This window comes from Brachyistius frenatus, unplaced genomic scaffold, assembly GCF_029030835.1.
Source record: "Brachyistius frenatus isolate BFR_SWC_R1_liver_20210118 unplaced genomic scaffold, ASM2903083v1 Contig_301, whole genome shotgun sequence".
In the NCBI taxonomy this organism is placed as follows: Eukaryota; Metazoa; Chordata; class Actinopteri; family Embiotocidae; genus Brachyistius; species Brachyistius frenatus.
Window position 1 is genome coordinate 225,861 of NW_027210900.1, and position 14,832 is coordinate 240,692.

Below are 14,832 nucleotides of genomic sequence, written 5' to 3' on the forward strand. Positions count from 1 at the left end.
CTGTAAGTAGTGTACCGAGACATTTTGGATGCAAACAGAAAAGAAATCCACCAATACATGATTCATGCAACAGAAGTAGATCTTTCACATAATAAAGATCTAAAACGTGCCAACCACCTGCATAATGAATAGATGTCCATCAAAAAAAAAAAAATAATAATCAAAGTCTGCCCCTTCTAGAGCCCTGACTGAAATCCCATAAAGCTTTTGGTGTGCTGTTGGGGGGAAAAAACGAACTTTGCTTTAACATTAACGTGATGGAATGAAATTCATCCATTTTTAACTGTGGCTCAAGTGTCCAAACAGTTTTTGGGGCCGTTGTATGAACAGTTTGCACAGTAAGGAGGACAGACTGGATCAAATGAAAGAGATGTGTGAATATAAAAACATGTATGTACTGTGGTGTTTGGTGTTTCCATATCAGGTTCTCAGTCTACTTACTCTCTCTCCTTCTCAGTGAGTCTGTCAGTGATGGTGTCCTTAATGGAGGAGCGTGAACCCTTGTGGATCACCGGATACCTGAGAGGGATCTGCAGGAAACATGAGATCATCAGGACCAGGTGCGCTGTGTAACCCAGGGCGACTGCCACGCTCCCATCATCCTTAGCTGCAGGACACAAAGTACAAAAGTGGCTTCAGTAATCACACAACAGACAGAATTTTGGTTCAGAACACGAGACATGTTGTACTTGTCGATTCATCAACGGGCTTTTAAGGCGATCTACATCAACACACTGAACTCTCCAAGCTTCAAATGAAAGTCAGTGTTTTATTATATCAAAAACTTCAAAGCATACAGTCAGTGGTGTCTGTTTTGTTTGGCAGTTTATTACGTGGAAAAAATAAATTGTGTTTACATGAACCATGTCCACAAAAATGTATAAACATCCAACTAAAGATAGCACGGTAACCAAGTATCCACAGGACATAGAGCAGTCATATTCATGTGGGAAAGTATTTTGAAAGTGTTTCAGAATATGGAACAGTATACACAGTATAAAAAAAAAATACAAAAAAAAACACACTGGCTGCACGGGAATTACAAATTTCTTTCAGATATGTGCTTGAGAAGCAAAAGCATCAACTCTCCCTTCAGAGCCCAGATAACATTGAGTGTGGAAAACTGCATGCCTTTGTGCACATTTTTTGACGGGGAAAGAAATGGTGAACCAATTCCCTTTACATACGAGAAATGGTTTCAAGACAACACGCTAAGTGGTTTCACATTCTCAAACAGGACGCTGCTCGAGGCAAACACTTATCATCACAGTGGTTTGTATCTTAATGCTTTGAAATAATAGACTACGGCAGCCGAATGTGGCAGACGCGTTGGCTCATCTTTTGTGTTTTGCAACTTAACAGAGAAAACCCTGCGTTATTTCATCCTCTTTCCTGCGTTTTATAGTCCATACAACTGAAGCACCTGGAGAAAACAACTTCCTACCTTTGGGAATATTAGGTCACCTAAAGGACATGCAACCATAAGCAAACATCTTAGGGTGTAACTGGAGACTGCGGATACCTCGTCAGACTGAGCTGAAAGTGACATTTGGTTAAATGTAGAACATAGATGGGCTTCAGTGCCACCCTGTTTCAGTTTGACCCCGAGCAGGATTAGCATGCTATCTGACCTTGACCCTGGTCTCTAATGTGGAACATCCTCCCCCTGTAGGCCTTTTTTTAAACCGTCTTTGACACACATTCAGACAGTTCTGGACTTGAACTGCTCCAAGTGTGGCAGACCTCACACAAATGAGGAGAGCTCCATGAAGAAGGTATGGGGTAAAATAAAGGAGTTAAGTGCGTGCCTCATCATCCTCTTTTCCTGCTGTCTGTACACAAATAATGTTGAGTGTTGCAAGACCTCTAATGGGCCCAGCAGTTGTGTTAGAGGCTAAATATTCATGGCTATTCGGAATTGCAAAACAACTCTCTGCATAATGCAAACCACAGCCTTCCTCACCAGGCAGCCCGGTATAAAGCCAAACTAGAGGATACCATGTCCATGTCACGTTTTCCTCAACGTAGGTGTGAGGAAAAAAATGGGCTTCAGGTTTAGGGACCAAAAATCACGAGGTCAGAGTTCAGAAAAGATCATGTTTCCGATTAAAAAAATTGAATGGTTTCATAAGTAACATTCCCTACGTCACTTATTTAAAATGTTACTAAATTAAATACATTATGCAAGTGAGCTTACTTACACTCAAAAAATATATATAAAGACAACACTTTTGTTTTCCCTCCACTATTTTTAAATGAGTTGCCGTAAAAGATCTCGGACTTTGTCAAGGTTATCCATCCACCCGACAGGTGTCGCACATCACGACGCTCATTATATTGGAATTGGATATTGACATTTTTTTATTTTTTTTTACAGGATCAGACACACTCGTATTTGAAGCGAGCCCCATTTCCCACAGGTACAAACATTTTGCCGGCGAGTACATCGCATTTGTGTGTTGTTTATTGGTCGTGCTGCCACTGTGCGAAGACCTTTAAAATCACTCGCTGTACTTCATTTCATGACCTCCTTCTTCAATGGTCATACATGTGTCTACTTTTAATGCCGAGGCAAAACAGAACGGGACACTGACGCAGTATCCTCCAGCGCACTGACGGGCTGGAAAAGGATGGGAGAAGGTAGTCAACAGTAAATGCATGAGGTTAATCCTCTGCACCAGCACATGCTTGGGTTTTTTTGTACCCACTGCTACCTGTGTGGGATTTGAGACAGAAGTAGACAAAAGGCCTCCAAAAAATGGGAACAAATGATCGCTGCAAATACGAAATATGCTGGGTGTCAGTACCGGGCACTTCTGTGTGCTCTGAAAAGACGTTAACAGGTGGAGTGTGACAGCAGGGAGCGGAGGAGACTGGGACTGGAATCTTGAATTATGGACTCAAAACCCGGCTTGGGCTCGCCAGCTGTGAGCGAGGGGAGCTGGAGAATGTTGAGTGGACAGTGCCGGGTGTGTTCGCAGTATTAGACAAGTGCCGCAGTCCAAATTGAACCATTCATGACCCACTCAATCCGGTTCCCCCCTTCAAGTCATCAGAGCTATTGAGAGGTTATGAAGTCATCAAGTTTCCCTCGCTGTAACAGATAATCCCATTCATCATGACACACACAGTGTGACCCTTTACTCTAACCTTCCCCACCAACATGATAACAGGGACTCTTGTGGCCAAAACTGCCTGCTGACAAAACTTTTTTTTATGCATCGTTGACTATTGCAGTGTCTTTGATATTAAACTATGTGGGTTTTGTGGCGGTCTCACTGGTACAACCAAATACAAAAGCATCTTGTGGCTCAATAATTCCTCCAACAGCAGCCAAAAAGGGGAAGAGAAAAACTGAGTGTGCTGAAAAACAGAAGAATCTAATTCAATTTGGTTGCCTCTCTGCCCAGTCATCAGGTGGGGAAACTTTCCAAACCGTTTCCCTCTTCAATCTTTTCTCTCTTGCCTTTTATTACTTTTATTTGTAATTATCTAATTTAGCCAGCTGGTATAATTTTGCAAGGGACAGAAAGTTGTGGAAACTCCATGCTGAGGCCTTCATCCTGCAGTGGATTGACAATGGCTGAACCTGATGATGATGAATTTAGCCAGATCAGTTTGAAATCATCTCCCTCCACTTTGTTGGCACTTTGCATTCCAGCAACACTTGCTGAAGTTGTTAGAAACTATTCTGTATCTGTCCCTGTTTTTCACAGGACATAATGCAGAAAAAGATCATTAGGTACATTCAAAATGGTTTCAATAGGTCTTTTTCTTATATTCATAGTAATAAAACCCCAGTGAAGTTTTCTCTTTCATTGCACTGATGTCAGTGTCAACAATAAATTGTAAAATATCCTGCCTCTAGTACGTATTTTTGTCACAAATGTCAAAAGTTTCTAATATCCACATTTGAGGAATCACAGAATAAAACTGTGTTTATATATATTGTGTCTAAACAGTAAATACATGAACAGTATCAAGCCTTATATCCAAATCTGAAAGTTTTTAGGACCTATTGGTACCTTCCCCAAAATCCAGTATCAGTTGGCCTCTACTTGGAAGGATTGTTGCATCTGTTAATTTGATGCTCAACCACTGCTGAATCATCACAAACTCGAGCACTATGTTTTTTTCAAAAGTAAAGACCAATCTTTCCCAGGTAGTCAAACTATTGAGTCTCTATTGATGATAATTATGTCAATATATATTTTATGCATTAATGTGACATACCATAATTAGTATATGTAATCTTTGTATGTTAAAGGCTGTACTGCATTAGTGCAGCGATGCCATCTACAGTAGCCAAATTTAAACCCCAGATACTGTGTCTATGAAATCATTGGCTTTCCAACTGGAAAATGTTAAATTGCTTTGCTTGGCCAAACATCTACATATAACCACAAGCAATAAAGCTAAGACAAAACATTTGTTCAGACTTATCCTCCTGTTACCCTGACACACACAGGCAGGCACATCATAAATTACCTTGAAAGTCTTCAGAGTTTGGCAGCTTCACTCCACAGATTACATAATCTGACTGATTGGCCTGTGGATATAAATAAGAGGTTTCATATTAAGGACAATGATCAGGCAGCAGAAACGGAGACAACATGAAACCCCACGAGGGACAAACAGCTGGCAGAGGAACATGCTCATAATCATTCAGTTACTGTCTGCTGGTGTAAGCACTTCAAATATTTTGTTTGTTTGCCATATATCTTACGAAACTGACTGATTATCAGTGAAGCATGTCAAATGCAATTTCTTTGGATGATTTCTGAAAATGCTGATGTGAAATTGATATTCAGAATTCAGAAGGATTGTTGCACATACAGTATAACTATCTCAATCATTTCTGCTTCATCAAATCCTCGGTTTTGTAACCAGATGATTCTTTGCCGTTATGGATGCTGATGTACCGCCAGGTCAAACTCACCACATCAATGGGGTAGATGTAGGAAAGCTCAGAGAGGAGCTGACGACAACGGAAGGTAAGCTGGGCGTTAGACTTGAGGAACTGCTCTCTGGGGAAATAAAACCAGACACAAGGACGTTAAAAGTGAGTAACAGGCTGGCAGGAAGAAACAAAAGAGTGGAGGACATAAGTGAGACTGAGGCAAAGAGCAGAGATGAGATCAGAGAGGAGAATGAGCAGGAGAAAACTTCCAGGACAGTTACTGCTCAACAGGGACTCAGTGTCAGGCTTAAGGGCAGTTGCAGTTACAGTTACTGAAAATATAAAATATTCATAACAAAGAGGAAAGGGAGTTTATGTATGCATCATAATGCAGGTTCGAGGCCTCAAACAAATGAGAGTGAATTAATTCACCAGAGACTCATCTCCAATTAAACTATTAACATTAACAATTAAACAAAGATGATATAAATTATTGATTATTTTTAAATCCATTATTGGACCGTCGTTATTAGAGATACATCCTGCAGTTCTGACCTGTGAAAGGGGAAGAAATCTGAGAGCTTGTTTTACAGTGATGAGTCCTGGGCTTTGACCAGAGGAAAGTAACACTCTTTCTGAGTGTATGTATTGTACTGTTTATGTTTTACTGCAGGGCACCATTTTATACACCTCTAAAATAATAACTATGAAGTTGAAAGATGAAGATAAAGTGTGCAAGCATCCTTTCAGTTCAGAGGTTGGAGTTAAATTCGAACACCAGCATGCTTTCATTCTTACAGTGACAATGTGATCATCCTGGTGTCTATTTCAGTAGTATGTTTGAATTAGTTTTTACATTTTATTCTGAATCAAACATTTTAATCCAATCACGGTCAATAAGATTCATCCATGAAAGTCTGATTTCATAACTGATTTTATCTGATTCGCAATAAATGTTTGACACTAGCATTATAGTAGCTTTTGGCCTATTTCTGACTTTTTGAGAAAAAAATAATACATTGCCCTGATTTGTCATGTTTGGCAGCAAGAAACTTTTAATGTTCCATAAATTCCACGCACAGTAAATTCCCCCGAATTTGTTACACTACAATTCATGTCCCATGTAAATGGGTGTTCTCATGTAAAGCATGTAGAGTTTGTGCCAAACTAATTCCACTGTTGGATGTTTCTTTAATATCCATCTCACTAAGGAAATATTTGCATCACACAGCTGTAATAGAGAGTAAAGGTGGCTTTACACAGAAAAATAAACTGTGGCTGTAAAGGTAAAGAAGTTATTGACCTGTTTGAAACCAACCGCAACTCACGTTGAATTTAAATCGTCATTACCGTTTGGCATTTCAAAATGTTTAAGGCTGTATTTAAACACAAGTAAAACATGACTCTTCTCTTTGGTATGAATGTGTAAGTGTGCGTGTGCATGAGGAGGGTCTGTGGGTGACCCGTACTTTACTTATACCACTACTTGTGGAGCAGTGTAACAGTCCATCATTTCAGATCAAAGGGGATTTTTGGGGGTTAAACAGTTATTGAATGTGATGCCTCCACCTATAAATGCTTCTCGCCTTTCACTTGAATTTCCTCTCTGGCTTTGCCTGTGGTTAGCAGTGTCTTATCACCTCTCTTTTATCAGTGTGTGGCAGCGTTATATAAGTGAGACAGGAGACAGATTGGTGTGGAACTGTCGTTTGATCTGAAATCACTCGGGTCTCGCAGGTCTTTGTCTTTTCTCACTTTGTCAGCCGTGATGCCAGTCCTTTACAAACCCTTCAACTAAAACATGGAAACTCACATTTCTCCCCTCACAGCCCTTCTGAACATAGGCTAACACACAAAATACTGTTTTAATCGACATGTTAGCTGGCAAAAGCGCGCACACACACACACACACACACACACACACACACACACACACACACACACACACACACACACACACACACACACACACACACACACACACACACACACACACAGGCTCAGAAGAAGAATTCCAATTTGTCTTACTGGCAACAGAAACAGAATTCAGCTTCTGTATTTAAGCAAACGTACCATCACAACAATCTAAAACTATGCAGTCCTGTGCTCAAGTAGAGATAAATTATCCGCTAAATGCATTTGAAGTCATAGTTCGGGGAAATACCAGATAGCCAATTTGCTTTACCTGAAAATGGGCGGAAATAATAGCCTGTCTGTCAAATGCTCATAAAATCCAGTGATAATTCATAAATCACTTATAAATCACTGTTATTTTTTTTGGCTTTGGTCTTGGACAGAAAATATTCTCGTAAATAACCATTGAAAGTTGAGTCCTTTTTTTTTTTTTACATACTTCACATTTTCATACAGAAAACTTAATTTATTAGAGGTGCCGGTAGGCTGTTGTTACTTTCCTTGCTGTCTTTGTGCTAAGCTACGCTAACTCACTGCCAGCTTAAGCCTTACAGCATATTTAACAGACATAGAAAAGTGGCGTCGATCTTCTCGTCCATTTCTCTGCCAGATGGGAAGTAACAATATTTTCCAAAACGTCAAACCTGCCAAATGTTATTCTGCAAAAGAAATGAACTGTTAATGTTGATGCATTTTTGCATTAACATGTATTTTCATTTTGGAGCTGGTTGAAATGGAACTAGTTTCAGTAGTTGGTGTTTTGCTACACACATTCATATTGAGTGATTTTATTCTTTAATAACCTTTTACAAAGGTATGGATAATTTGACCTCTTTTGGCCTATATTTAAGGTACCGCTGTATTGAAAGTGTTCTGAAACCTAAAGCGCTGGTAAACACCATATTAATCTTAAATAATAGATAGTATTTTATAAATTTCTGATGTCTTTTATTTTCACCTTAATCTACAAGAATGAAAAAGGGCAATATTCCCCTTTGTAATCTAGTAGCCTACAGCTCAGCGTGACCTTAACGCTAAAAATGAAGTTGAATGAAAAAAGACACTTGATGAAAAACATCAACGACACAGATATTTCCAAGGAATGGATGTTAGGCAGATGTACAAGTGTCAGCGTTAATTTCCTGTTTGCTGGGTTTCTTGGCCCCCGCTGGCCTTCCTGGAGCTCTGGTTTACCCTCTCTGACTGCCAGGTACTTCTCAAATAAACAAAGCTGTATCCAGGGCCTGCACCCGCCGCACACGTCTCCCCGCAGGCCAAGGCAAACACGGGCCGACAGGCGTTTTAGCACAATGTTCAAACTCTCTGTTGAAAACATAAATAGGCAACGCCAGCCACAAAAGCATCCCCTCGTTGTGAAAGAGCGAGGTGGGAGGCAGGGTGTCATCTCATCACAATTTAATACGACTGAGCGACACGTTGGGCCTCGTCATTCAGTGGACGCTGGGTAAGGTCTATCGAACAGGAATTTGAAGGTGTTCTTCTATGCAGAAATAAAGCCCTGCTAATTACAGCTTCATACACACCTCTTGGCCGTGCATTCCTTCTGCAGCTTGGTTAAGGACTCTTTCTCCTCCTTCAGACTCTCGCGCTGAGCAGAAAACGCTTCCTCTGAAAGAGACAGAAAAAAAAAGTAAATTATCAGGTGTGCGTGTTCAGTTCTGCTACATCTGAGCAGCCAGGTGGGCTCGTCTTTGGATGGCTGCCATCCACTGTAAAACTGACAGATCAAACAGCTCTTCTGATCAGGCCCAAACCATTTCCTACCAACACCACATAAAACCAAACAACACATGTATGCAGATTACAGGATCTGACAGACTAAATACAGGGTTGGGCAAAATATATTTTATCAGAAAGGTTAGGGACAGTGATGATACAGCATCTGGAAGTTGTGTACCACAAAATTGGCAAGCACACAATATCTCAGTGTACCATAAAACCAGACAGATCGTAAGTATAATTTATGGTTGAAACAGAATATTTCTCAGATCGGTGTTTGTGTTGTATCCCATGTGGTGGCTGGCAAATGCAACACAAACATTACTTATGGTTCCATATCATTTCAATAACTAGATGCAAAACAATAATTCTGCGATTTCATTTTCATTACTTCATTTACCTCCGGACTGATTTCCCTGCCTCAGATAGCTGGACTGTCCATTGGTGACATTCGGAGAAACTCCAAACCTTGCAGAGTCCATGCTTACAGTGCATTAACTAGATATACCACTCTGTGGTTGTACACCTCCACCAACCAGTCAAGTAGCAGTTTACGCGCATGTTTATTCTGACTAATATGATATATGTAGTGAAGACTTTGAAGGGATCCTTTTTGTGTTCACATTCTTAGTCCACAAAGCTGATTGTGATAGAACACAAAGTTTAAATAAAGTTTCAAATATGGATTTAGCTGCAAAAAAGTTACATCTTCTAAATCATGGATGTTTTACACACACCTTCAAACCAGCAGCAGAGAAGAGTTATACAATCCCCACAGTGTCAAGGTGAACCACCAAGGTTTGTGTCACCAACTCCGTATCTGACCAAATATGAAATATGATCACAATCTCCCCGTATGTTCCTGAGATATGGCATCACATTCAAGAAAATGGGACAGATGGATGGATGGGACAGACGTGAGGTAACACTGACCTTTGACCATCAAACTTTCATGAGTTGAGTGCGAGTGAATGTTTCTGCCAAATTTGAAGAAATTCCCTCAAGGTGTTCTTGAGATATTGCGTTCCCAAGCATGAGATGTCAGGACGGAAAACCTCAAAATATAATGCCTCTGTCACTGGCAAGGAAGCATTAAATATTTGTAAAAAGCCTGACAGACATGAGACTACTTCTCATCTCTGTGTTAAGCTAAGAGCTGGATGCTATAGTAGCAATAGTAGCACAGCACATCCAAGACTCCAACCAAACTGTTGGCAATCGAGTTCTATTATGGGTTGACTCGAGAGTTTTGACAGAATGTGCATCATGAAAAGAAAAATATCTCTTTCCTTCAATCAATTTTGGTGTGTGGCGTATTCACTTTAAAAACATTAAAATAACTGATTCTCATTCTATGTATTGATAACAGCGCTTATTGATTCCTGGTTTCTATCCTTGGCTTACTAAAGCAAGTAAAAGAAACAAGTATCACAAGTATGTTAAAAGTAAAAAAGAAAAATGTTACCTCATAAAAATCTTAACCCAGAAGCCAGTCATGTCCTTTAAGAATTAGGTAAACCTCCTTTAAGTAGCAAATGTTCTGTAATGTAATCTGTGATTAAGATTGCTCAGGCAAACTAACCTTTTCTTGTTGCCTCCTATAGTCTACTGCTACAGTAGACTCAGTAAGTGATGGATATTTTTTGGACTTTTTATTCTCAGCGGATCTTTTTTAAAGTATTGCAGCGAATGCGTGTAAAAGAGGAAACTTGGCCAAAGTATAAAGTTTTGTAGTGTTTTGTGAAGCATGAATCACACATTTCAACACTGGTCCACCATATTATAAACACCGTATATGTGCACTGAAATTCAAGCAGAACCAGCGAGGTACAGTCGAAGTATTCCGAGGTCAAAACTTAAAGTAAAAAAACCAACAAAAAAAACAGCATACTTCCTGAGGATTCCTCATTCTTTAACAATTTGTATCAACAAAATCCTTCACAATGTTTATTGAGTGTTAAGATGCCAAAAGGGACCTATCCAAAAAAAAAAGAAAAAGGATACTTGTTCATGGAAATTTTATGGTTCAAGTTCTGCAATCCAACTAAAGACAAATAGTCTGAAAGCAGCTGGCACAAAAGTGGGTTTGGAGCAATGCAGATTACGGACAAACCTCCTGTGATCAGATGGACCTGTTTTTTTTATCACATATTTCCACTTACAACGATGATTCTCAAACTGGCATCATAAGGGTGCAAGCTGAGGGCACTACACAGAGCAAAGGAGAAAATGGAGGTACTCAGAAGCATCTCCATCAGATTAGCTCAGAAGACAGATAGTGCTAGACCGAGATCTGTTGCGAGTGATGAAAACACATTTCAACACGGACTGCATGCGCCTGTATTCCAGTTCTGCTTTCATGTAATGCCCAGCGCTGTCCTATCTGCTCCGTCCATCCGTCTTCTCATCCCTCCAACCTGTTCCCGTTGGTATGGAAAGAAAAAAACACAGCAACGGCACACGTGCAGCATTCCCGACACACACCATACTAGCCATACATCTAGCATATTAAAGAGGAAATAAAAGGCACTGCAAAATGCGGGGTGACTTTAAAATGCTGCTAGGCTATTGAGTTTGATGCTGAAAAATTATGATCCGACTGTAAATCTGTCATAGCTCTTCTGATTTGGACATAAGCCAATGTACAGCAAGGTCCCTCAGGCAGAACACGGCACACTTTCTGGGATTCAACAGGAAATCCAGCTTCAAAATGGACCAGTGCTCTGCTGGTTTTGGGGTTTATTCATATTGGCCTGACCTTTCATGACCTCCGCGTAAAGCCTGAAGTGTTCTTGCACTGGACGAAGTCTGGACGTAGTCTGGATACTCTGATTCATGCGAGCATCAGTGTCAATTCAATGTCAGTTTACATGGGCTAATGTACGGAAGCTATAAGTGGATTTAACACATAAAAGGTGACTAGACTGGTTTAAACAACCTCGCTGGGGCAGCACAGCCCCATTGTGTAATAAACAAAACACAGTTAATTTTACAAGCAAAAATTAAAAAAGAGATTAAATTTGTTGGCAAATTGACTTTCCCTCTGGTGCTTTTGAAGGAGAACTTGTGACATACTGAAGTAATACAGCTGATCAAAGCTATTGAGAAACTGTCAGCCACATAAATTAAACTACGACATGTTCAGAAGAAACTCTCTCCCACACAGAATCTTTAAACACACATTTAATCTGATTCAAATTAAAATGTGTGAAAAAAATGCAGTTTTTTAACAAAGCGCAGTGACATTAAGTTTCACTTTGTGATGTCATTGAGCGAAATTTAATCCGAGCAGCATTCAACACAGCTGTGAAATTGATCAAACTAAAAATGGCTACAGAGTGTACCGTGGATTTTCTCAATTCAAATGAAAACCACCAATACAAGGAGCTGAAGATCAGTGTGAAACATATTCAAAAGAACATACCGTACTAGTGCCAGAGAAAAATAAATCGATAATTATGAAAATATTAAGGAAACATATAGAATGTTGCCTGTTGTAAAAAAAAAAACTGTTATGAACATGTCTTTGTCTTTATCCGAATGAAAAGCCAACAGAAAAGCCTTTATGCTCTATGAGGAAATAATTTGACCGGGACATGGAGACAGAGCAGGACGTCAGGGGACATAACAGTAAACAGTTAGAAAGGTGGGCTGTAGAGGCATTAGCCAGAGTGCTGCACTGGAGTCCCTGACAATCTTTAGTCAAGATGGCAGACAGCTGGGGAAAGCACAATGCGTAAAGCTGAGGTGCTGCTACAGGAGCATTAATGATGATAGCTTCAATATGAGACCTTTTTTCTCTGAGGTGACAAATACCTTCACACACCATACCTTCACAAAACTCTGCCCCTTCCACTCAGGAAAGCCAACCACTGACATTTATTGGTCAGGAGCCCTGGCTGTGTTACTGAGCGTGAGAATAACTACCGTTACTAAGTGCAATAAATGCCGCTCACAGACCTGATTTATGTCATCTCCTCTAAGGTGGAAGGAGGGAAATTAGACAGGAGGAAATTGTGACAAGAGTGTGACCCCACCAAAACCAAAGCGATTCATTTCAGGGGCAGGACAGAGAGACTATTATTTTCTATTCGCAGCTGAAAAAAAAAGAGAAGAAAAATGCAGCCATGCTCACATGTCCTCTGTCCTGGGTTGTTAGAGAGACATCCAGTGGACTTAGTGTGAGTATGCGTGTTTGCAGAAGAAGGGGGGAAAACAACAGCTACACTCCCTGTATGATTTCCCTACCATTACTGTACATCAGCAGCCATTGCACAGCTACTCGTTAGCGTGTCATCACGATGACACCGACTACTCGTGTTTTTCATCGCTCATCGTGGTAACGCTGTCCAGGGCGGCGGAGAGGAAGCGCACAGACGTGAACAAAGATATACAACCAACAGGCATCAGCAAGTCTGCACCGACATCCTAATAGTTACTTTACAAAGAAAATAAAAAATGCAGACACCACAACTTTCATCTCATCTTTATCTGCTGGCTCACAAGTTCACACACCTGCAGCAGCTCCTCTGTGTGTTTGGGTTTTCGGGGCCACTTGTTTTGAGAGAGGCTGGTTTGCTGGGAATAACAGGTTGATAAGAGTTATTTGCTAATGGGTGCTGTAAACGTGTGAGAGACAGGAAGACCACACGGCCAGGTACAGATGAGATTCTAAAGAGCGTGACGAAGAATGGAGATTAACGGTCCATACGGGATGCCCTCTGGGGATACGCTGCATAGCAATGTCCTTACGCACACTGTAAAACTGTCAATAAAACTTAAAACGAAAACCTGCATCCAATAAGCACTGGAATCTGTGAAAATTCAACAAATCAAACACTGGCTTCTAATTGAATTAACGCTGACATAAAAGCTCAGTCCTTCGCCACTGCCTCGTATGACTCTGAACAAAGGTCATCACGATTCTTCAAGTGTGGGTTTTCTAGGACAGACCGGCCAATAACATCCCTAAAAGGAAAATTTCAATTGAAGTTTAAGCTGCAACTGATAAAATCCCACGTGTCTCCAAAATGAAAGACGAGATCAGATGAAACAAACACTTTGCGGTGCCAATATAAATATAATCAGACACAGAATCAGCTGCTGTATGAAGCACTGTAAACACCTGTCTCCGAGAACTATCCTATCTGTTATTAATGCAGGTTTTTTTCCGACTGTGAAACAAATGAATGTGAGCAGGCTGATTAGAAGAGTTAAACAACATGCTGGAAGTACAGCAGAGCTCAGCAAGCATATAGCTGAGTTATGAGTCTGGGAAAAAACAACAAGTCTTCAGCACGGCCCTATACATCTGTAGCATTTCAATTTACCCGAAAAATACCTTTTCTCTTTTTAACCAGCTCAAGGACTTTTCTCTTCTGTTTCTTAATAAGCACCTGTCCAGTCTGGAAAAAAGGCCATGAAAGGGTTGCAGAGTAGTAGAGCCGGGAGTTCTTTTGGCTGTAGACAGAGTGGTGACAGGTAAAGAGGCAGAGGATTAACGGCCATTTTTTAAGAATCGCAGCACAAAGGAAACTTCTCCCTGAACCCCTTTTAGTGCTCTCTTATTATGTGAGTGTGTGTGTGAGTGTGTGTGTGTGTGTGTGTGTGTGTGTGTGTGTGTGTGTGTGTGTGTGTGTGTGTGTGTGTGTGTGTGTGTGTGTGTGTGTGTGTGTGCGTGCGTGCATGCGTGCGCGCGTGCATGCGTGCGCATGTGCAGACTTCAAGCTAATCATTAACAATCTCTACCTCAGGTTGGTGTTTCGTTTCGGTGCCCTGCCCTGCCCTGCCCTGCCCTGCCCTGCCCTGCCCTGCCCTGCCCTGCCCTGCCCTGCCCTGCCCTGCCCTGCCCTGCCCTGCCCTGACCTGACCTGACCTGACCTGACCTGACCTGACCTGACCTGCACTTTGGCCAAACAGCAAGCCGATCGTACAGATGGAGAGAGAAGCTGGCCCACTTTCAGACAAACATTGGTGCTGATTATAGTAGAACCGATATATTGTATCTGGTGAATGGATTTTAAACAGCTGCACCAGAACAGCCTGAATCTCACTCGTTACAACTGTCAAAATGAACTTTGTTATGAATATTATGTTACTATTTGGATTTGGTAGATATTTCGTTTTTTAGACTGATATCATTCTGAAGTACTAAAGCACGTCTGATACAGTTGAAGCCTTCAACTGAGCCACTGCAAAATACAGAATATATGCAAGGTCCTGAGACAGTTACTGTGGTGCACAAAAACAAGCAGTAACTTTTGCTAGTGAGTTTTCCA

At 40.8% G+C, this 14,832-nt stretch overlaps 1 protein-coding gene across 1 annotated transcript in view; it reads right to left on the reverse strand.

The window, feature by feature from the left end:
• uvrag (UV radiation resistance associated gene) overlaps positions 1–14,832 on the reverse strand; it is a 90,881-nt gene that overhangs the window by 50,049 nt on the left and 26,000 nt on the right. Inside the window, exons 9-12 of the mRNA XM_069722702.1 lie at positions 8,359–8,443; positions 4,940–5,027; positions 4,489–4,549; positions 442–607 (exon numbers count right to left, since the gene is read on the reverse strand). Coding sequence (XP_069578803.1) covers positions 442–607; positions 4,489–4,549; positions 4,940–5,027; positions 8,359–8,443 — 400 coding nt within the window. The remainder of the gene's footprint in view (positions 1–441; positions 608–4,488; positions 4,550–4,939; positions 5,028–8,358; positions 8,444–14,832) is intronic.